Source organism: Dermochelys coriacea, chromosome 7 (assembly GCF_009764565.3).
Source record: "Dermochelys coriacea isolate rDerCor1 chromosome 7, rDerCor1.pri.v4, whole genome shotgun sequence".
NCBI lineage: Eukaryota > Metazoa > Chordata > Testudines > Dermochelyidae > Dermochelys > Dermochelys coriacea.
Genome location: NC_050074.1, coordinates 46,038,645 through 46,062,900, shown reverse-complemented (window position 1 = coordinate 46,062,900; position 24,256 = coordinate 46,038,645). Strand labels below are relative to the sequence as shown.

Below are 24,256 nucleotides of genomic sequence, written 5' to 3'. Positions count from 1 at the left end.
TGCGCATCTACCAATGTGATATATGCCATCATGTGCCAGCAATGCCCCTCTGCCATGTACATTGGTCAAACTGGACAGTCTCTACGTAAAAGAATAATAAATCCTTATTAATGCCTTGGTTAAGATTTTTTGATAAAAGCTGCAATGACACAAATTCACCTTGACAATTAAATTACTCGCTTTTATGAGAGAATCCACATGGTTGGTAGGAATACCATGAACTTCACTGTGCTTTGTATTCTATTTATCTCTCTTTATCTTCTCATAAGCCTAGACTGACATGTTACTCTTGCTGCACTTAGAATAAATTTAATAAAATACCAGAGCACTGAGGAGGAGACCAATTTGGCCACCAATACATATATATAATAATATATATAAGAAAATATATAAATAAATAAAATTTAATGCTGCAATACAAATATATAAGTATGTATTTGTGCTTGTGAGCATAGTTCATATTTATATATTTAACAGTTGTCCATATATTTATTGGTAATTACAGCTGGCAGGATCAGAAGTTACTTCAATGAGCCTATTTGTGATAGTTATGTCTATTTGTTAGTAAAGGTTGCTAATCTTTAGCAGAGGGGGGAAAATGACATTCTTAGAAAGTAACCATCCTAACTGTGTGAGGAACAGTATGTTTGTTTTTTAATTCAGACTTCTCTGACACTTCAGCAGTAATCATTAAGAAATGGATAAAGAGTTTGGAGGGAGAAGGGCTGGTTTCACTTACCCGAATCCAGCTGAGGCTTTGATAATCATACAGACTTTCATACTGAATGGCCAGCTCTCTGCACAGTGGGATTCCAAACTCCCAGCTCTACAAAAGCAAACCAGACTCAGACCAACTGGGATTCTCAGCCACAACTAAAGCTCTTAACAGTTTATAATAGTGAACTGCATTTTTGTGGAATTCATTAGAGATTAAAACCCAAGGAGCAAACACACATAAAACACAATGCACTGCAGGGTTTTCTATGAGGCTTCATATAAATGTCTGATGCAAGACATTTAGCAACTTGGTGCTAACAGATGCCTATGTTTCCATGAGTTTTACATCATTCTTAATTCACTAATTAAGATCAGGAACTTCTTCAGAGAAAGATACAAGAGCTAACAAATAGGCTTACTGTAAAAAAAAAAAAAAAAAAGAAGCTCTGCATAGCTACTCCACCTTCTGCCTAAAGCCCAGTGGAATAGAGTCAGGTTTAATCATGGGATTGGCCCTAGCTATCTGAAAGATTGCATCTCTCTCCCTGAATATGACTGACCACCCCACCCCCAGACTGCTATTTTCCACAGGAACAGTGATGTTGTCAAGCGCTAGAAAAGACTCTTGAGCACAGAAAAGGAGAGTTTACTTACCTGTACAGTAATTTGAGTTGTTTTAGATTATTTGTTCCTATGGGTGCTCCATTGTAGGATATGTACATGCTTTGCACTTTTGACTGGAGACTTTTATTAGCAATGTCTGTAGGTCCATGCCTATGCACTATACACTTTGTGCTCCAGGATCAGGACATTTAGGAAGGGGCAAATCCACTGCCTCTCCAGTACCTTCTTAACCATGAAGTCTTCTAGACTCTGCAGCAGAGGGAAGGGAGGATAGTAGGTGGAGCGCCCATAGGGACAATCCATCTCAAAGACCACAAGTTACTGTATAGGTAAGTAACTTCTCCTTCTTTTTTAAGTTACTGTCCTTATGGGTGCTCCACTGTAGGAGACTCCTAAGCAGTAATTTGAGATGGATGCGGGTGCTGAAAAGGTAGATCCAAGATGGTTTGGAGGACAGCATCACTGAGGGCTGTATCAGTCCTGGAAGCAGTTAAGATGGAGTAATGCTTGGAGATGTGAGCTGAGGATCAGATTGTGATCCTGCAGATCTCCATGATGGGAATGCCTTTAAGAAGGGCTATGGACGTGGATTGAGCCCTGATGGAGTTGGCTGTTACTTTAGGTAGGGGATGCACCCCAACAACTTCATAGCCACCTTGTCTATCTCCAGCGTTATAGGATGTCACCTTGACCTCTTGCCTCTGGTCATTATGAACTGCCAAGCTTCCCCTCTGACTTCTTCTTTCTCTGACTTCTTTATTGGCAACTCCTTTCTTCCTTGAACTGGTGTTTCCTGAACTACAATACAAGGCTACAATGCAACCTGAAATCACGTTGACAGTCTCTGAATAGAGCTTGGCTGTTCCTTTAACCTTTCAATGAAAGATACAAATAGTTGGGGGAAAGCCCTGAAAGTCTTTGCCCTGTCAAGACAGAAGGCAAGCACCCTTCTAACACCTAAGGCATGTAGGTTAGCCTCCTCTTTCAAGGTTTAGGATAAAACACAGAAATGGCTGTCTTAATTGATATGGAACTCTGACGAGAACTTTGGCCAACAACAAGGATGGGGGTGTAATGAAGGCTTGTCACAGTAAAAGATGGTGTGAGGCAGGTCGGCCGTGAGTGCTCCTAGTTCCCCTATCCTTCTGGCTGAAGTGATGACTATCAGGATTGAAGTCTAGAAGAAGAGGCTAAGTAGCGAACAGCTATCCATTGGTTTAAATGAAAGGTTCCTCATAGCACTAAGGACCAGGTTAAGGTCCCATGGTAGTGTGGAATTTCTGACATGAGGAAACAGATTGGATAAGCCTCTAAGGGGCCTGGCTATGGTAGGATGGGTGGAGATTGAAAACTCTTCAATGGATGAGTGAAAAGTTGTAATAGTGGCCAGGTGCACTCTAATGGAGCTCTAGAGAGTCCTTGCGCCTTCAAGTCCAATAGTTAATCAAGAAGCTTCAAGAGGGGAGATTCCGAAGAAGGTATAAAATGGAAAGAGCACCAGAGGTGGAAGTGTTTCCACTTTTGCAGGCAGGCTTTGCATGTGGCTGGCTTTCTAGTGCTCGAGAGCATGGACTGAATGAATTTCTTGAGAACAGCCTGAGGTGGGTATGGTACGCACATGCTGTGTCAGGAAATCTGGTATGAGAGGAAGACACTGAGGTATTGTCAGAGAGAGTGGTGAAGCAGCTCCAGGAACCACACTTGTCTCAGCCACTCAGATGCTTTCAATATAGCCACTGCTTGCTCTTGCTTCAACTTGGCTCCTCAGGTGAGGTGGTGGGGACAACCCTGGATAGCTTGTATAAGCCCCGGACAATTGGTACTGAAAGGGTGAAGAGCGTTAAGCTGTCTGATTTGCTGAAATATCTTTGTTCCAGGTATATAAATTCCAAGTGAATGAAGCATTGCCCTTGCATCTCTGAGGTAGTGGATATCACAGTGTCAGCATCGCCAATAAAGAGCTTAGGCCCTTCAAAGGGGAGGTCTTCAACAGTATTCTGAACTTTGTTGGGGAGATCAGAAGATTGTAGCCATCAGGCTTGCCACATAACTACTGTGGTTGTCATGGACAATGAGGCTGTGTTGGCAGCGTTGAAGGAGACCAGCAGAGAAGGGAAGCTTTAGTGATTAACTGACCCTCTGAAATGAATGCTCAAAATTGCTCTCTTTGGTCTTGTGGCAGGTATTCAATAAAATGAATAAACTTAGAATAACTATTGAAATAATATTTTTCCATCAAGACCTGGCAGTTTGCAACCTGAAACTGAAAAGCAATGGATGAATAGGTCTTCTGACCCAAAAGGTCTAAGTGCTTAGATTCCTTGTCCAAGAGTGTGGACGGGAGAGAATTTGTTGGTTTCTCTCAATGACTGTATCCATCAAGGATTTGGGAGTGGGGTGAGAGAAAAAATTATTCCAGTCCCCTCGCTGGAATGTAATTTTTGTATCTGGCCATTTGCATGTGGGTGCAATGGTGGCAGGTGTCTGCCATACAGTACGGATGGTGACAATAATACCTCATTAGTAGGCAAGGAGACCTTGTTCTGGAGGGCAGAATGTCCACCAGGGAACGTTGCATCTTCTGAATATCCTTCAGTGGAATTTAGGGGGATTCAGCCAGTTTTTTCATTAGGTTCTGAATAGCCCTGAAATCATCTTGTAGAAGAGTGGTGCTGACATCATCACCGCATGGAAAGAGAAGGATTTTTATGATGGGGGTGTCTCCTCCTCAGCTGCTGGCTCCTGTCCCTCCTGAGTCTCCACCTGGACAGGGTAAAGGAGCAGTATAGGTGATTGAACGTGTAGAACCAGAGACCATTGTGATACTGGTGGGTACTCTTAGTGAGGTCTCTTATGAGAGGGTACTCTATAAATCTGGTCTCCATAGGGAGTTCAAGGTTTCCCATAGGCCCACTGTGGTGGTGGGTAAGGAAAGGGTCCCGAGAGATGCTCCTGCCAGGAGTGTCCGCTAGGCTCTGGCATGTCCTCCTTGGGAAACTGCTCCAAAGGTGTGGGATGTTATGGAAGGGAGGCAGAGCCCTGCACAGAAATCTCAGAATCTGAGGTGGTATCATTCCCCCCATTTCCTGTAGGGGGCTCCAGACATTGATACTGGGAAGTGATACTGGAAGTTGGGTCAGTACCCGAGGTCGGGGTCCTGCTCCAGAGAAAGGAGGGTTGTTCACTGGCTGGTGTAATGGAACTGGGAAAGAACCTCTCTCAGTGCCCCTTAAGAGGGGAGATTCCAGTTCTTCTGAGATGAGAAGATCCTCATAGGACAGGAACCTGGAGAGTAAAAGCAGATTAAGGTCGAGGACAGGAGGAACCGGGGACATCAGGGCCAGACCCAGTCCTGAAAAGGCCATTGTCCCTGCGGTCTGAACTGATGCATAGCAAGGAGGATGGTACTGAAGACAGAAGGAAGCCAGTCTGAACGTTCTGTAGCTGTGAGAAGGTAACGATACTGATGTCTTAGAGGCAGCTTTTCTAGAGTAGTATTTCTCAACAACTGGTCCGTGGACCGGCACTGGTCCCTGAGATCTGCCTGACACAGTTTTGAAAGGCAGCAGCCAGTCCCTGGTATAAAAAAGGTTGAGAAACACTGTTCTAGAGTCCTTAATCTTAGATGAGTTACCGTGCCTGGAGGTTTCTGCTCCCAGTACTGAGGATGGGGCCTCTCATTGCTGTTTACTGGAAGATCTCTTGGAATGGGATGTCTTTTTGAGAGGTGCCGACACTTGGGTACTAAGGCCCGCAGGAGCTTCAGCAGTACCTATAATACAGTGGTGGGCAAACTATGGCCCGCAGGCCACATCCAGTCTGCCCGCTTCCGGCTCCAGCCGGGGGTTGGGGACCACACTGTGCATGCATGCTGCAGCTCCGCACAGCTCCTGGAAGCAGCAGCATGTCCCCCCTCCAGCTCCTATGTTTAGGGGTAACCAGGGGCCTCTGTGCGCTGCACTCACCCCAAGCGCTGCCCTTGCAGCTCCCATGGGGAGCTGCAGAGGCGGCGCCTTCGGATAGGGCAGTGCTCAGAGATGCCTGGCCGCATCTCAGCATAGGAGTCGGAGGAGGGACATGCCGCTGCTTCTGGGAGCTGCTTGAGGTAAGCGCCACCCGGAGCCTGCATCCCTGAGCCCCTCCCGCGCCCCAACCCCTTGCTCAAGCCCTGATCCCCCTCCTGCCCTCCGAACCCTTCAATCCCAGCCTGGAGCACCCTCCTGCACCCCAAACCCCTCATCCCCAGCCCCACCCCAGAGCCTGCACCCCCAGCCAGAGACCTCACTCCCCCATACCCCAACCTTTTGCCCCAGCCTGGAGCCCCCTCCTGCATCCTGACTTCCTCATTTCTGGCTCCACCCAAAAGCCCACACCCCCAGCCAGAGCCCACACCCCCTTCTGATCCCAACCCCAATTTTGTGAGCATTCATGGCCCGCTGTACAATTTCCATACCAGATGTAGCCTCGGGCCAAAAAGTTTGCCCACCCCTGTTATAATAGGAAGCGTGGTCTTCTTGAACCCAGCTTTAAGACGTGACCTTACCCCTTCTGAAGTCTTTCTTAGGGGAATGGGATTTTCTCTTCTTCGAATGCTTTTTTTCTGAAGCTGCCTCTACAGTTCAGGAAGTCACTGGTGTGAGGCCTGAGAGGCTAAGCCGACAAATGGAAGAGAATTTGGATCCCCCAGGCCTCAGGGATTGCTCATTAGGAGGAGCATCAATCTATCCTCCGTCAGTTTGCAAGATCTGCTTTTGAACCCTCTTCAGACCTTGCAATTTGATGGGTTATGTGACCATCCAAGGCACCGGAAACAGCTGGAGTGCTCGTCACTGAGGGGGAAAGATCTGTGGCAGGTCTGGCAGGGTTTGAAACCTACAGCCCTTGGCATGAGCCAGGTAGAGAGTGTCACAAGCAACAAAGAAAGCTTGAGGTGGGGGAACCACCCTGAAGCACAAACTTGTACTTCAAAACTAAAACTAAAATAAAAAACTAAAAACAAAAGAAGAACAAATACACCCCAGTGATCCGTCTCTAGCCAATGGCAGTTGAGAAGGAACTGGAGTGGCAATGGCTCTGCTCCTCCCTAGATGCCGTTGCACTAGAGCACAAGGTGTATAGTGCACAGGACAGACCTGTGGACAGTGCTAATTAAAGCATCTGGTCAAGAGTGCACAGGTGCATAGACATCCTATGATGGAGCACCCATAGGGACAATAACTTGAAAGCCAGAACTTGCACAGGCATTGGGCCTATACTATTGAACTCATTGCCAAGGAACAGAACTATAACCGCTAACCTCAGTATATTCAGAACTAAATGCAAAACTCATTTCTTCACCTTAGCCTAATTGACTTTTTCATACAGTATACCCACTGTCTCACAATGAAATTCTGGTGACTATTCAAATTTTTACTCCCACAGGCAGGAAAGAAAAGAGAGAGAAAGATTTTTTTGTTACTTCTTTTAAACTTTGGGAGATGCTCAGATACTATGATGATGAGAGCTTCATAAGTTGATGTCTTTCAGCCCTTGTCTATCTTGCCTATTTAGATTATAAGCTCTTTGGGCAGGGATTGCTTCTCACTACTGTCTAACAACTACAGATAGTTAGATACTTCAATTGTTGCACATAAGGAGAATACTACATTGAGAGCAACATTAATGTAAATATGGCAGTCAGAATCTGATCCTACCATTTTTTTAATAGTAACTAAGGCTATATCTACATTGCAATAAAACACTTGCAGCTAGCCACTGTCAGGTGACTTGGGCTTGCAATGCGGGGATATAAAATTGCAGTATTAATATTTGTGTCTGAGTTGGAGCCCAGGCTCTGTGACCCTGCAAAGGGGAAGGGTCTCAGAGCCTGGGTTCCAGCCCGAGCCTAGATGTGTACACTGCAATTTTATAGCCCTTCAGCCTGAGCCCCTTGGGCCCAAGTCTGCTGACATGGGTCAACCACAGGTGTTTTATTGCAGAGTAGACATGTCCTAAAATACCAGTAGTAATGCATGTGGATAACATTTTTCTTGTTATATGCACCTTTATTTAAAAAATGAACCTCCACACCACTTGATACAGTACATCATACCTCTCTTTATCAGGCTCTCCTAAATGTCTCCTCTACCATTTCTGGTCTCTCACCCTCAATACCATGGAAGACCTCTTTATAATACAACATGACAATTCTCCAAACAGGTCTATAGTAAGGGAGCACTATAGGCACTTACATTTAGTTTCTTTTCAGTTCTCAAATAGATGTTACATTATATCTATTTATTTAGGAAGTTTTAACAGGTTTACAAATCATTGTCATGTAAACAACAGAAATAAAACGTTAGTTGTCACAAAACTGAGAGATGCTATATCTTTTATTTGAAGAAGCTCAAAACATGGTAAGTGAGACCTCAGGAACATTTAGAAAAGACAGCACAAATCCAAGAATTAAAAAAACAAAAATAACCATCCTAAATTTCTCCAGCTTTTGTGAATGGCAAAAACTAATATAAGATTCTTTGCATCAGCTTTTTCAGGGTCTTTTTTGGTTGTTCTGGTAATATCTATAGATTTAAATGATGAAAATCTTTTGCACTGAGGACATGAGTTATATTTAGATAGTCAATAACACAACAGGAAACCAGTTGCTTGGGTGCTCAACATATCACTCAGGCTTTATGATCTCATATTAATAGCATCTTTGCTGTGGGTTTCCAATTCAAATGAACTGATACATTGTTATAGGTCAAAAATTTCTTTTTCAAACATTACGTGGTTAAGGGTTTATATTTGCAATCCAAATGGCATTTATTTTTTATTTATCACACAAACATTTTTAAACTTCAACATATGGACCCTTTGCCTCCTCAGATATTCTGGATTTATCTAAAAGAACAGAACAGAAAAATGAATTCTAAAGTAGTTTGAAAGGAGTAAGAGTCGTTTTCTGACTCCAGAGATGCAGAGATACAACTGGGATGTTACGATTGAAGCTTATATGAATGTCTAATGTCTAGTTTTAGACAGAGGACAGTGAAAAAATGGAAGCTATTCCTTTGACCTGACCCTATAGATGTCTTCCCCTCCTGCTTCCATGTTCCTTTTTTTCCTGTGATCTGAATGCTATTATAATTGTATCTCTGTTTTCATTATTTCTACCAGCTCTGTCAAATGTACTTTGATATTACACCTGTCATCCTAAATCAAGCTCTCTCTTTTGGTTAGACTTCAACACAGATATATTCTACTGTACTGGGTGAACATTTTGTAACTACAAATTGAGATACAAGGGAGGAAAACTCCAGGATATGACTACTGTCTCCATCTTTTACAGAAGAAAGAAAGGGAGAAGGAGAGTGTAGATTTGAAAAGGATAGAGAGAGAATAAACAGACAACTGAAGTGTGGTGCTGTAATTCCAATCAAGGATTCTGTCACACATGGAAATGACCCTTGAAACATTAGGTCCCCTTGATTAAAATCTATGACTTAAATGAGACCCATCTGTAATTTTATATAATACATAGTTCTGAGTTCTAGCTGTAGGCCCTGTGCAAGTTTTTGTTCTCTCTTTTCCTCTCTCACCATGACTTATTCATCTGTCCCTGATCCTCCACTCACCTTGTGCCTGATCTGTTTTCACCTTCTATAGCCTCCTTCACTTGCTGAGCATCTCTCATCTACTCCCTTATTACAACCTTGCTCTACAGTGCCAGCAGTTCTCCACTGATTGACACCAAACACACTCAGGAGGCATTGATAAAGCAAATCTCAAAATTCACAGTTGCAACATTTATTTATATGAGCTGTAGTGGATTTATGTGGCAGATTTTCAAAAGTGCTCAGCATGCACAATTGGAGGAAGATTTTCAGAAGACCTCAGAACTCAATATGCTGAGATCTTTTGGAAACTTGGCTACTTATTTTGGTGCACAAATGTCAGCTGAGCTCCAGTTGTGGGTTCTGGGCATTTGAACATGAGCTCTTTTGAAAATCTGGCTTTGTGCACCCCTGCTCAAAACAGTCAGCGAGAAGAATGTACACTGAAATGTCACAAATAGGATGATAGGTTTCAGAGTAGCAGCCGTGTTAGTCTGTATTCACAAAAAGAAAAGGAGTACTTGTGGCACCTTAGAGACTAACAAATTTATTTGAGCATAAGCTTTCGTGAGCTACAGCTCACTTCGTTGGATGTATTCGATGGAAAATACAGTGGGGAGTATAGAAGTCTCCCCACTGTATTTTCCACTGAATGCATCCGATGAAGTGAGCTGTAGCTCACGAAAGCTTATGCTCAAATAAATTTGTTAGTCTCTAAGGTGCCACAAGTACTCCTTTTCTTTTTACAAATAGGATGGGCTTCATTAGGCTACTACATATCACTGATGATGGGGGTTAGCAGTGGACTTGATGCAAAATGCTGCTTAATTCTAAATCTCTATCAACCAAGAAAATGAATCAAATTTAGTCTGTTCCATTCACTGTCTTTAAACTAACAAAGTCTCAGTAGCTTCTAAAGTGCTGTCAATGAATATTTGGGTCTGAGAACAGTGAATAAAATCTCTTAAATCTTGATTTCCAGCATAAAGGTTACATTTCTGACCCTGGCTAATAACATACCAATTAACTGTACGTTGCTCTTCCTCATGGAAGAACAAAAAAGACAGAGAAAAGGACAAAAATGTCTGCAAGTAAGAAACTGGTAACTTTACTGAATTCCCTTCTTCTTCCTCACGTTCTGCTGCAACTGGAGATGTTACAACCTGGAAGCTACTAGAATCATTGTCAAAGAATGCAGATTAGATGCAGTCAAGCCTAGATGAAGTATTTCAATACTGAAAAATAAGGCGGAATCACTAGAATTCTCATTTACTGAGAGTAAGTTGAAATCCTCAAATGTGAAAATGATACACAAGGAGTTTAATAAGGCAAAATGGTGACTGAGATCCTTGAGATTTAAAAAAATCTGTTAAAACAAGGTTTTTGCACAAATTACAGACTAGACAAAGAAAATCAAGCCAGTGCCTAAAATCTTAGCACTACTGGCTTCTTGAGATACAAACGCATTAAAGTCAGAGCAGAAGTGATGGAACAAAAAACATCTTTTCTGCAGCCTGGGTGGGTTTTAAGCCACCTTCATGCCTTTCCAATTCTGGGCGGCTCCATGGGCTGAAGTGGCTCCTGACATAACTTAGAGAGTCATATAGGGGCTGTCTAAGTTTTCGCAGCCTATCCTTGGCTGCTTACGGGCAGCAGCACCACCCACAATCACTTAGTGCTATGGCCCTGCCCTGAAACACCCCTCCTGTCCTCAGCTCAGCCCTGGCATGCCCTTCTTGTCAATGGTTGCAAGGGGGCTCTCAGAAAACAGGCCATAGTTCTTGTCTTCCTCAATTTCTGTGCTGGAGGAATTCTCCCTCGGCTGTATTCAGGGGTTTTAGATCCCCTTTATGCTACTGCAGACCTTTTACACAGTGTTAAGAGGCTAGAACAGGGTGAGAATCTCACCCATAGAATGCTGCTAAGGAAACCCTTATAAAGGACAGACAGAACAAATTACAGTAAGCAGCACAATAGCAGCCACTGGTTGTAGAGACAGAGAAAGGCTTCTTCTTGCAGCCCAGAAAAAAAGAGCTAACAGAAACTGATAGCTGCAAAATTCTGCTATTCCCTGACTTGAGCCCTGCTACACAGCAATGGAAAAATGTGCTGTATAGTATCAAAAGGATTTTGCTGCTCAAGGCATTTCAGTTTTACTCCTGTTTCTAGCAAAACTAAGCTACATACTCAGGAAAAAAATACTTATTTTGGGAGGCTAATTCAGTGATTCAGTTACTGTCTAAGGTAAAAGGAAGCAAGCATACAGGAGACAACCCCATAAATGTCCATCTGGAAGAACACTAGAAGCCTAACAGTGCAAGAACCAGTAGTACTTTTGTGTTATATTGTCTCATACAATTGATAATGTGTCAAACAAGACCTTACTAACCTTTAATAGTTACAGAATACACTATTTTATATATATGCTCTCTGTACTCTTTGCCTAATCAGGTAGGCCTGAGATACTAGCTGAAGTTGATAAATCTCTGGAATGTAGTTGGCTAAATATTGAGTATATCTGAAGCTTTATAGAGGGGGTGACAGTCAGTTTTACTACACAAGAACACTACCCTGAGAACAAGATTTCTTTGTTAATGTAACAAATTCCTTGTAAATACGCCACTCCCTTCCCCCGGTAAATTGAGGATAGACTTTTCCCATTATAGCTACATGCAGTATATGTCTTTGCCAAAGAACATAGAATCATAGAATATCAGGGTTGTAAGAGACCTCAGGAGGTCATCTAGTCCAACCTCCTGCTCAAAGCAGGACCAACCCTAACTAAATCAACCAACAGCTCCTTCATTGACTGTGGCCAACGCGGAACTAAATGGAATATTAATCCCATTCTCTGTATGGTGCAATGGTGTTTGTGCTTTATGCTGCAGCCACTGCCCTCCTAGGTGAAAAAAAACCCCAGCAACAAAAAATCCTTAAAATTCAGGGAATTCTACTAGTCTTGCCCTATGGAGGAGTTTTTAGAGAATGGAGATAATGTAGACAAGGGGATAATCTGGTCTTTAATTTTTACAAAATTGTATAAATACCTTCTAAATCTCACCTAATGAAACCATCCTGAAGTATCATAACATAAGGGATCATATATCACTACAGTAGTTTTAAAATTTGTTTATTTACTGTGGGAAAGATAAGTCAAATAAGTGACGTTTGCAAGTTGTTGCATTTTGTTCTGAGGCAGTGAATGGACAATGGAGTCCAATGGGAACCCCAAACCTGTGAATAAAACAGTTGAGGTGAGGAGGATTAGTCTTTATTTTTCAGTGACACTTAAATTCCGCTGACCATTCGTATTTAACCCTGCAGATCAGAAAACAACCAAGTCTTAATATGAATCACAATACATATAAATGGAAATTTTCAGAGCTTTCTATAAAGAGAGCCTTTTTAGAAATGAAGCAACAGAAATTCACACAGTTCTTTATCAGTCCAGCTGATTCAGAATTTGGATAGAAGATGCAGGAAGTTGCTGGATTCTTTTTTCTGGGTCTAACTCATCTAGTCCTGAGTTTTATGTTTATCCCCACTCATTTTCTCAGCTACTCTCTAGCTATCTGCTGTTTAGTCTACAATGCTGAAAGTCCACTTAGCATAAGATTTTTTAATATACTACTTAATTGAAATGATGGATTGGGAGGGAAAAAAGCAAGTCAGGGAAATGGAGGGAAGATGTTGGAGAAGAGCAGTAGTTGGCATACCTTCCCTTTGTTGAAGTAGTGGATAATCTTTCGGCATAGCCCCTCCTTACGTTGCCACTCTGTCTGTGATGGGTAGTGCAGGAACTCTCGCAGAGGTCTGTCCTCCCACTGAAGTAGCTCACAGTACAGAAGCAATGTAAATGCAGCCTCTGTTAGAACAGCAATCAATGAAGACTGAATAAATTACTACAAATAAATACAATTAATGGATTTGATTTTCATTTGGATTTGTCAAGCAAATCATGATCCGAAATTCACCTACAGAATAACCCAGTGGGGAACGAAGTGCTTGAAAACCAAGATCCCCTTCTGAAACATCTGAGAGATGGAAGCTACTTGGTTAGTGGATCAACAACTTCATGCTGCAGCATTACAAAGATGACATGTCCTGGGCATTCAGTGGAAAATGTGTTGGACTCCATTCCTGTCATCTGGCCAGGGAGCTAACATGATGGGTTTTCGCAACTGCTGTCTAACTGTAGCACCAATTACACTTTCCTGGCTTTTTGATGAATGATCTCTGAAGTGGAAAAAGCACCTTACTATTGTTTGTACTTTCCCCTTCAAAGTCATCTTTCTGACTTCCTCCAAGTTCTCTAAAGTTGTGCAGATGTATATAATTTAAAAATAGATTCTCATCTTTCAACTGAGATATAAACATAGCAACATATCAGACTGCTAATGCTTTTATGATTCATTTTTCTATAGGTTTTCTCCCTCTCTTATAAACACTTCCTGAATAGGATACATGACTAATGTGGATTCTGCCAATACCGAATATTAGCAAAGGGCCACCATCCACAAGGTCCCTTCAACACTCTTTTTCCTTGAAGTACTGTTTCAAAAATCAACCTCTTCACCTGGTTTCTTAATTTACAAACTGGTCTGTTCTTAAATGGCATCAAAGCAGGTTGAATAGCAATACGAAAAAACAGAGCTTCTAACTCTTCTAACTGCAGTAGCTGATTTTCACAAAAATTCCTAGAAAAGTATTTGATGAATATTCAAGGAGAATGCTGGGAGACTCAATACTTCTGGCCTGGATTCTAACAGCAGACCCTGAAGAAAGCCTCCTCATTACTAACCAGTGTAGTTCTCAGCCTGTAAGTGCATGTCACACAGCTTGTGGATGTAGCGGATATACATCTCTTCCTTGTTAATTTCAGATTTATAAAAGTTCTGAAAAAGAGTTGAAAAATAATATTCAGAAACAATCTTGAGATTCTCTGTCAGTGTAAAATAACCCCCTATTTCCAGGGAGCTAATAGAAGCTGCATATAATACAAAGAAAGTGCATTAATAATATGAAAGATTGGGCCCAATACTGCATTAATTTAAACTGATGTAAATGAGGAGTAACTCCACTAACTTCAATGAAGTTATGCTGGATTTAACATGAGTGCAAAGGAGAAAAGAATCAGGCCCATTGTATCCATACAAATATGAGTGTGAGAGAGCAAGGTACAAGAGAGTGAATGCCCGCAAATATGTACTGGTGATTCATTCCCTCTGCACTCTAAAAATACTACTGCCATCTCTAGAATCTACAGAAAAGGAGATATGAGTTGGGGAGTGTTTGTACAGGAGGATATTAAAGAGGAGGAATGGAAAAGGATAAAATGCCTGTAGAAATATTCTTTGCTAAGAGTCACACTTGCTCATCTGCTGTGCTCTCTTGCCTCCTGTCTCAATGGAACCATTTTACTACACACTACTGTAAATTCAAAATGAAAAAAACCCTAAATTTTCAGCTGCAGGATTCTGAGACTATTAACCCTCTGCAGATCATCATACCTAAACCTTTCCATTCCAGATTAAAATACTGTGCATAGGATCATGATGTACAGGTAAATAAAATAAAAAAAGGAAGTGTTCTTACCATCAGGTTAACAGTGCAGCCAATCTTCTTGTTTTCTGTTTCATCTCCTTTCATGCAGTCCCTGAAAAGAGAAACACTGTTGAGACATTTAGACTGCAAAAGTGTGTTTCTTAACTAAAGATGAAGCTGTTCTAGAATGCCAAAACAATAGTTAAGGCTAAAGTCTATTTTTAAAGCACCCCTCAAAAGAGACTCCATACAGTGTAGATCTAAAGAAGTTATTTAAGAAAGTTAGTCTTCAAATGAGCTTTACGTGTAAAGTTAATTTAGTGCCATTAAAAGGTTCTGGATTGAGTGCCTTAGAGACTGAGACCTTCCATTTAAGCACACGTGCAGTATGAGCAATGGCAGTGCCAGGTTCTTCAAAGTGCACCAACAACGTGCCACAGCCCTGATCTGGAAGGACCAGCTGTAAAGAGAGGAGTTCAATCTTCAGAGTTATTCAGACTTTGTCCTCTGTTGAGATGGTGTTGTTTATTGGCTCCCATGCACTAGGAAACGGACTGGGATTACTTCCTAATTTTAAAGGGAACCCTGAACAGGTATCAGATGATTATGGCCTATAGTCACTTGAACTAAAGACCTATTGTAGAAGTGAAAAGCTCTGAATCCATCCAGTGTCCAGATTTAAATATTCCAGCTGTTTAAGTTTCCAGCAGTTCTTAGAAATGATTTATAGTTTAGCACCATAGAAGTTAATCTTTAGTACTAAGTAAGCTTGACTAGAATGACTTTTATAAATTTGCAAAGAAGAGACAAAACAACTTCTAAAGCCAGTGACACAGCAGAGGCTGTTGGGGACCACTGTGTCAGCAAACTGATGGCCAGCACTTTCAGCCAGCAGAAACAATTAGCAGTCTTCCATTTCATGGCTAGACTTGCTCTGTGTGTGACTGCAAAACTATCACAACTGAGACTCCATTTGTCTGCTGACAAATGCTATACTGAGAGAACAATAGGCATGACCTATTGCAGCATGTTGGTGCAACACACTTGACATTTTGCTACCAGATTAATTTAAATTAAAAAATTGAGGATTGTAACTGAATTGAATAAGAAAATTAATACTTCAATCAATATAGTAGATCCTGTGCTATTATAACAGTAAATTCAATTAAAATAGATGTCCCCACATTTTACATTTTCAGATTTTTGTTTTGATGAGTAAGTGCACTGCAGAAGTTGTCAGGGGAGAAAAAAACGATTACTCACCTCTCATAACTGTTCTTTGAGATGTGTTGCTCACATCCATCCCAAATAGGTGTGTGTACGCTACATGCACAGTCGTCTAAAGGTTTTCCCCCTAGCAGCACCGGTCAGGTCGGCCGTGGAGCCCCCTAGAGTGGTGCCTTCATGGTGCTCAATACATGATTCTGCTGATCTGGCACCTCCTCAGTTCCTTCTTGCTGGTTTCTCCGACAGAAGGGAAGGCAGGTGGGTTTGGAATGGACATGAGCAACACATCTCGAAGAACAACAGTTATGAAAGGTGAGTAACTGTTTTTTCTTCTTCGAGTGATTGCTCATATCGATTCCAATTAGGTGGCTCCCAAGCCTTACTTAGGTGGTGAGGTCGGAGTTAAGGAAACGCTGACTGTAGCACCGCTTTGCCGAAAGCCGCATCAACTCTGGTGTGCCGGACGATGGTGTAGTGAGAGCTGAAGGTATGTACTGAGTATCAAGTTGCTGCCCTGCAGATTTCTTGGATCAGGACTTGGGCCAAGAATGCTGCTGATGAGGCCTGGGCCCTCGTGGAGCGTGCCATAAGAGCAGGGGCTGGTACTTTGGCCAGCTCGTAGCACATACGGATGCATGACGTGATCCATTCTTTGAAATGAGACCGGGAGCCCTTTCATTTGGTCTGCCACTGCTATGAACAACTGGTTTGACTTCCTGAACAGTTTAGTGCGCTCGATGTAGAAAGCTAGTGCTTGCCGAACATCAAGGGAGTGCAGCCTCTGCTCCTGGTTACTGGCGTGAGGCTTAGGGTAAAAGACAGGCAGGAAAATGTCCTGATTGATGTGGAAGTGCGACATCACCTTGGGTGAGGCCTGAGTTGCACCTTATCCAGGTGGAAAGCCGTGTAAGGTGGGTGAGAGGCGAGGGCCTTTAGCTCAGACATCCTCCTCGCAAAAGTAATGGTGGCCAGGAAGGCGACCTTCTATGACAGATACAGGAGGGAGAAAGTTGCCAGTGGTTTGAATGGGGGCCCCCCTTAAGCCTGGAGTGGATCAGGTTAAGGTCCCACATGGGGACAGGCTGCCTGATCTGGGGACGTAGGCAGTCTAGACCTTTGAGGAAGCGACCAACCATAGGGTTGGTGAAGATGGATCGACCCGACACTCCTGGGTGGAAGGCCAAGATAGCAATGAGGTGTACCCTTATGGAAGATGCCGCCAGGCCTTGCTGTTTCAGGTGTAGGAGGTACTCCAAGATGAGAGGTACAGGTGCCTGGAGGGAGGTGTATGAAGCTGGTCACACCAACATGAGAATCTCTTCCACTTCGCCAGATATGTGGCTCTAGTGGAGGGCTTCCTGCTGCCAAGAAGGATCTCCCTTACTTGTTCTAAGCACAGAAGCTCCAAGGGGTTCAGCCATGAAGCTTCCAAGCCGTGAGGTGGAGGGACCACAGGTCAGGGTGATGGAAGCGACTGTGGTACTGAGTGAGTAAGTCGGGGAGGAGAGGTAACATCACCAGTGCATCCACCAACAGCTTTAGGAGTGTGGTGTACCGGTGTTGTCGAGGCCATGCTGGAGCTATCAGAATTTTCTCTGATGAAGTGAGCTGTAGCTCACGAAAGCTTTTGCTCTAATAAATTTGTTAATCTCTAAGGTGCCACAAGTACTCCTTTTCTTTTTGCGAATACAGACTAGCACGGCTGCTACTCTGAAACCTGCCCCTTTCCTGCGGACCTTGAGCAGGACTTTGTGCACAAGAGGGAATGGGAAAAGGCGTACAAGCAGGCGATCTCTCCAGGGTAGCAGGAATGCATCTATGAGTGGGCCTGGACTGTGACCCTGGAAGGAGCAGAACATTGGGCACTTCCTGTTGCATCAGGTGGTAAATAGGTCGACCTGGGGAAACCCCCACCTTTGGAAAACAAGGTGTATGACATCCGGCTGGATGGACCACTCGTGTGTGTGTAAGGACCTGCTCAGGTGGTCCGCTAGCATGTCCTGAACTCCTGGTAGAACGGATGCTTCCAGGTGAATGGAGTGGGCTATGCAGAACTCCCACAGCCGGAGAGCCTCCTGGCATAGGGGAGAGGAATGGGCTCCACCCTGCTTGTTGATGTAAAACATGGCGATGGTGTTGTCCATCAGAACTGCTATGCACTGGCCTTATAATTGGGCTGAAAGGCGTGGCAGGCTAGGCGCTCTGCCACAGCACTTTGATGTTGATATATAGGGAAAGCTCGTCCTGCAACCACAGGCCCTGTGTCTGGAGGTCTCCCAGATGCACATCCCATCCCAAAGCTCATGTGTCCATAACCAGGGACAAGGCAGGCTGAGGGCTGTGGAAAGGGACTCCTTTGCACACTGCTTGAGGGTTGAGCCACCAGTGGAGGGATGTGAGGACCTGCCCTGGCACCATGACCACTTAATTCAAGCTGTTGTTCCCCGGGCAGTAGGCTGAGGCGAGCCATGCCTGCAAAGGCCTGAGCTGCATCCTGGCGTGCCAGTGTAAATGCAAGTGGCCGTGTGGCCGAGGAAACTCAGGCACCCCCTTGCTATTGTGGTTGGGAATTGCTGGAGGCTTTGAATTGTATCCTTGATGGCTTGGAATCAGGTCTCTGGCAGAAGTGCACACACCTGAACTGAGTCTAACACCGCCCCAATGAATTCTATTCTTTGGGTTGATTCCAAAGTCGATTTCCCCAAGTTGAGGAGGAGACCCAGTTGCTCGAATGTGTACCTGACCGAACAGATTTGGGACAACACCTGCCCCCTGGTGCAGCCCCCGAGCAGCCAGTCGTCGAGTTAGGGGTATACCTGCACCTGCTATCGACGGAGAAAAGCAGCCATGACTGACATGCACTTGGTAGATTCTCAGGGGACTGTTGAGGCCAAATGGTAGGACAGTGAATTGGTAATGATTGTGGTTGACCATGAAGCATAGGAAGTGCCGTTGTGCGGGATGAATCGCGCGTCCTTCATGTTGAAGGCGGTATACCAGTCTCCCAGATCCAGGTGGGGATAATGGTGCCCAGGGAGACCATGTGGAACTTCAACTTTACCATGAATTTGTTGAGTCCATGCAGATCGAGAATGGGTCTGAGAACCCCTTTGGCCTTGGGGATTAGGAAATATCGGGAGTAGAATCCCTTGCCCCTTAGCTCCTGAGGAACCTCCTCCACAACTCCCATGGCGAGGAACGTCTTCACCTCCTGGATAAGGTGTTGCTCTTGAGAAGGGTCCCTGAAGAGGGACGGGGAAGGGAGGTGGGAGGGAGGGTAGGAGCAGAACTGGAGAGAATATCCCACTTCCATCATACGGAGGACCCAGCAGTCCGAAGTTATTTGGGACCAAGCACGGTAGAAGTGGAACAGATGATTCAAAAAAGACGGGGAAGGATCTGGAATCGAGGCTGATGCACTGTTCTTGGGCACTCCTTCAAAAGGCCTGCTTGGAACCCAATGATGGTTTAGTAGGGCCCTGGCCCTGCCCGGAAGGGGGGTTGAAAGGCTTCCTTCTGCAGTTCCTGCCCCTTCTCCTGTAAAAGTCCTGCCTCGTTTGAGGAGGGTAGGAGCACTGCTGCTGCTGTTAGGACTTGAAATGTTTGTGTTGGGGTGTGCATACCCAAAGATTTCATAGTAGCCCTTGAGTCTTTTAGGCTATGCAGCTGAGAATCAGTCTGCTCCATGAACAGGCCTGCCCCATCAAAAGGCAGGTCCTGCATAGTTTGTTGAACCTTGGGCAGAAGGCCCAAGGCCTGCAACCATGAGCTACCCCTCACGGCGATACTGGAGGACAAAGTGCGCGCCGCCGAGTCCGCAACATCTAGTGAGGCCTGTAAAAAGGTCAGTGCCAGCACCTTGCCTTCCTCCTCTATGGTTCCAAACTCCTCCCTGGAATCTGTTGGCACCAGCTCCTTTAATTTGAGCATAAGTTCCAGGAGATGAAGCTATTGGCAATCCTGAGTTGCAACCCCCTGCACCAAGTACACCTTACGCCCAAACAAGTCCAGGAGCTTGGTGTCCTTGGACTTAGGCGCTGGGGCTTGTTGCCCCTGCCTCTCCTTCTCATTCACTGCCGCAATCAACAATGAACAAGGCTGCGAGTGTGTGAAGACTACCCCACTCCTGAAGAACAGGGGTTAAAAGCAGCCAAGCTAGGCTGATTGGGGAAGCTGCCATAGCTGTGGCCAGCTCAATTAGGGCCCAGCTGGCCCTGATAAGAGGGCTGGGGGCCAGGAGCTGGTGAAAGGAGTCTCATTCTAGCCCTGGAGTGAGAAGGGCTGGTTGCCTGGGAGCAAAGTACCTGAAGTGGAACAGTTCTGGGGAAGGGCAAAGGAAGCTGGGGAGCTCCAGCCTGGTAAACACCCAGGCTGCAGGCCTTGTTAAAGGCCCAAAAAAGTACTGGGGCTGCAGAGGGGCAGCTTGGGGATAGGCAAAGGCAGCAGGTCCTAGCCCCTTGTCAATGATAAGTGGCCATTATAGACTGTAGTCTGCCCCAGGGAAAGGGGCTAGATGATGACTGTAGCCACTGAGGCAAGGTGGGTTCAAAGGGTTGGGGGTTCCCCTAAGAGGGGAAATACAGAGAGTGTGGGTACTGCTGGGGCAGAACCCCGAGGTAAAGGGCGCCGGTGTCCAGGAGGGACACATGGGCCTGAGGCAGGCAAGACACTGGCCACCAGGAGGCGCTCTGAGCTGGAGTTGAGCTAATTCCCAAAACTACCAGGAGGAGGTGCTGCGCTGGTGAGTTGTCGCACTGCTACAGTGCCCCTTCGATGGGACGAAGTATTTCCTCTCAACACCCTTGGTGGTGGGATGGATGGAGGCTGGGGTCTTGTCAGATAGTCTTGGCATTGGCCTGTATGGTCTTGATGAGCGGCAGAGCCACCCTCAAAGGACCTTCCGGGGCCAAGATGTCATAGAATCATAGAATATCAGGGTTGGAAGGGACCTCAGGAGGTCATCTAGTCCAACACCCTGCTCAAAGCAGGACCAATCCCCAACTAAATCATCCCAACCAGGGCTTTGTCAAGCCTGACCTTAAAAACTTCTAAGGAAGGAGATTCCACCACCTCCTTAGGTAACCCATTTCAGTGTTTCACCACCCTCCTAGTGAAAAAATTTTTCCTACTATCCAATCTAAACCTCCCCCACTGCAACTTCAGACCATTACTCCTCGTTCTGCCATCTGTTCCCACTAAGAACAGTCTAGATCCATCCTCTTTGGAACCCCTTTTCAGGTAGTTGAAGGCAGCTATCAAATCCCCCCTCATTCTTCTCTTCCGCAGCCTAAACAATCCCAGTTCCCTCAGCCTCTCCTCATAAGTCATGTGCTCCAGTCCCCTAATTATTTTTGTTGCCCTCCGCTGGACGTTTTCCAATTTTTCCACATCCTTCTTGTAGTGTGGGGCCCAAAACTGGACACAGTACTCCAGATGAGGCCTCACCAATGTCGAACAGAGGGGAACGATCACGCCCCTTGATCGGCTGGCAATGCCCCTACTTATACATCCCAAAATGCCATTGGCCTTGGCAACAACGATGCGCTGTTGACTCATATCCAGCTTCTCATCCACTGTAACCCTTAGGTCCTTTTCTGCAGAACTGCTGCTTAGCCATTCGGTCCCTAGTCTGTAGCGGTGCATGGGATTCTTCCGTCGTAAGTGCAGGACTCTGCACTTGTCCTTGTTGAACCTCATCAAATTTCTTTTGGCCCAATCCTCTAATTTGTCTAGGGCCCTCTGTATCCTATCCCTACCCTCCAGCGTATCTACCTCTCCTCCCAATGTCGACCATTGGGTCCTCCGACTCCACCACCTCCTCGGACTGCAGACCCATGTTGCATGCCATCTTGCGAAAGAGGTCATGGTGGGCACAGCTGTCTATAGGGGTGGTCCAGAGACAGAAGTGCTTGCAACGGCCTCATCTGGGGAGGAGGACAAAGAGGCTAATCGGGGAACAGGGTCCTCCTGTCCCTCCTGCTCGTCAGAGACCTCCTGTCCTGTCTTGCTGGCTGGACCAGGTAGACCAGGGTCCTGCTCAGGAACTTGAGTTGGTTCTGTGGGCGGGATGGGGGGTGGGTGGGGGTGCAGGTATGGCATCTCCCCTGCACCCCTAGTGGTGAGGCCACTGACGAAAGCCTCTGGCACCTGTGGTTCAGAGGTGGCCAATCGGGATCCTTTAGATTGGGTGCCCTGTGCTTGGTGGTACGCCCACGGCATCCAAAATGGCCACTGCGCTGGTCCTTGCCACTGAGTAGGTCATGGCCTTGTCCCCACCTCAGAGCATCCATGGCCCAACCAGTGCCGACCCTGCTCAGAGTATCTAGATCCTATCTCCGAGTAGAAGACAGGGATCGGGACTGCAGTGGCCAGGGCATTGCCGAGCAGAGCTGATCCTGCAAGCAGCGCTGCACTGGGGAGCAGTGTTGCAATGCTGGAGAGTGGTGCTGCAAGGCTGGAGAGCAGTGCTGCGAGGCTGGAGCAGTGTCACAATCTGGAGCTGTGTGGGGCTGCTGAGTGGCACTGGGACTGGTGCTGGGAGTGGGACCTGCTGCGTGACGTGGATCGATGCATAGATCATCATCGCAAACGGGAGTGCTGCCGTGACCTGGACTGGTGCCGCGAGTCTGAGCGGTGCTGCGATTGCGAGCGGTACCGGGACTCTGAGCAGTGCTGCGATTCTATCAGCGATGCCGAGGGAGTTTGCCTCAAGACGGTGCCACTTGATGCGGTACCAGAGGCTTAGCCATGGGTGTCTGTCAGTGTTCTTCTGCATTGCCGCTTCAACCACTGTTGCCAGGGTGCTACACACCGATGAACTTGGCGCCAGGTATTGCCACACCATGGAGGCTGTGGTCTAAGTATTGCCTCCAAAAGGAGCTGCTTGAGGAGAAAATCTCACTTCTTTTTGGTTCTGGGGTGAAACCCCTTACAAATCCTGCACCTGTTGGCTTTAGACAAGCATTGTGGGGGTTACTCGTTGGCCTGGGCTTGCTGCAGGACTTGCAGGGCTTGAACCCCTGGGACTTGGGCATGTAAGCCCTCCCAAGGAAAAGCGGTCGGGATAGAGAGTAAACCCCCCAGCCCAAGTGCTAACTACTAACTACCAACTAAGAACTAATTAATAAGTACAGAGAACACAAACAAAGCTAGGGAAATGTGGTAGAACTTGCTGAGCAAGATGCCACAGTTCCAAAGACCGTAACTATCACTAAGAAGGAACTGAGGAGGCGCCAGGTCGGCAGGGTCATATATTGAGCTCCATGAAGGCGCCACTCCAGAGGGCTCTACAGACAACCTGAAGGGCGCTGCCAGATGAAAAAAAACTTTCCAACAACTGTGCACGCACACCTAATTGGAATGGATATGAACGATCACTCGAAGAAGAACTGGAGGTTTTGTCATGTGGGTGGGGACAACTGGGGCTTCCGGCACATGAGCATGGGAAATTATTTGAGATTGTTGAATAAAGCACATTAGCCAAATGTTTCTGTTATAATGATCAGCAGCAAAACAGCTAATTATTAGTTAAACTGTTGTCTTTAAGTTCCAGAGATAACAGTCTACTGAGATGAATGGGACAGTTCACTACTGTTTCATTACATCTGTTTATGTTCTGTTCACACTTTCAAGATTTTCTTTACAACCATTAAGGTTAGAATTTTTTTTTTAAATAAATGAAAGTTGAGATTCATGAACACTATCTGCTGCAAATTCCATGGTCACTGAGTCATGGAATACATGGGGCCCTGCTTTTAAGAAAGTCTCCCTTAGCTGAGTTAGAAGGTATTGTGTCAGACTTTGATGAATCAGGACCAAATATTCCAAGAAGAGAGTTAAATTAATAACTTCCAACAGTTCTATAATCCTTTAGCCTCATCATCAAGTAAACTAAACACCAGTTTCTTCATTCTGACAATTTATCAAGAATGAACAAGAAGTAAATGAGAACGTGTGCATCCACTATCTTAATTCAGAAACCAACAGTTCTGTGTAATGGTTGCTCTCACATTACTCCACAGCACTGAATTAACTGATTGCTTCAAAACCAATACAAAACAGTTCTCTATACAAAAATAATTTGGTGCATTACTAATTCTGTACATCCTTCTTCTAGAATGCTAGAATACTTATACTCAGAACATTTTACTGTTGTGACCAGGTACCTGTAGTCAAGGAGACGCTCCATGAGGCGAGTAACTGATGTAACAAAAGAGATGCCAGTCTCCCGCCATGTCTCTTGTTCAATCTTCTCCAGCAGGCTGTTTGGAAATGAAGAGGCAGCATATGAGGCTTTCCTGGAAATGGTATAGATCCTGGAGAGAGCCAGGGGCAACTTTGTTTCTCTCTCATGCAGAAGACTGACAGAATTACAGTCTTACCTGGGGTAGGGCCCAAAGAGCTGGGTTCTACTCCATGCAGCATGAAGCAAAGACAAGAAAAGATGGAATTGGCAGCAAAAGGTAAAATTTCCCATCACAATGCTGCTTCAAACATAGGAAAGAGAACACTGCACGTAACAAAAATTGGTTCCCAAGCTGCTAATGGTA

General features: G+C 45.2%; 1 protein-coding gene across 1 annotated transcript in view; it reads right to left on the bottom strand.

Annotated features, from left to right (window-relative positions):
• DOCK3 (dedicator of cytokinesis 3) overlaps positions 1–24,256 on the bottom strand; it is a 603,029-nt gene that overhangs the window by 54,769 nt on the left and 524,004 nt on the right. The window contains 6 exon segments of the mRNA XM_043518507.1: positions 740–826; positions 12,653–12,801; positions 13,738–13,831; positions 14,532–14,592; positions 23,873–23,968; positions 24,089–24,115. Coding sequence (XP_043374442.1) covers positions 740–826; positions 12,653–12,801; positions 13,738–13,831; positions 14,532–14,592; positions 23,873–23,968; positions 24,089–24,115 — 514 coding nt within the window.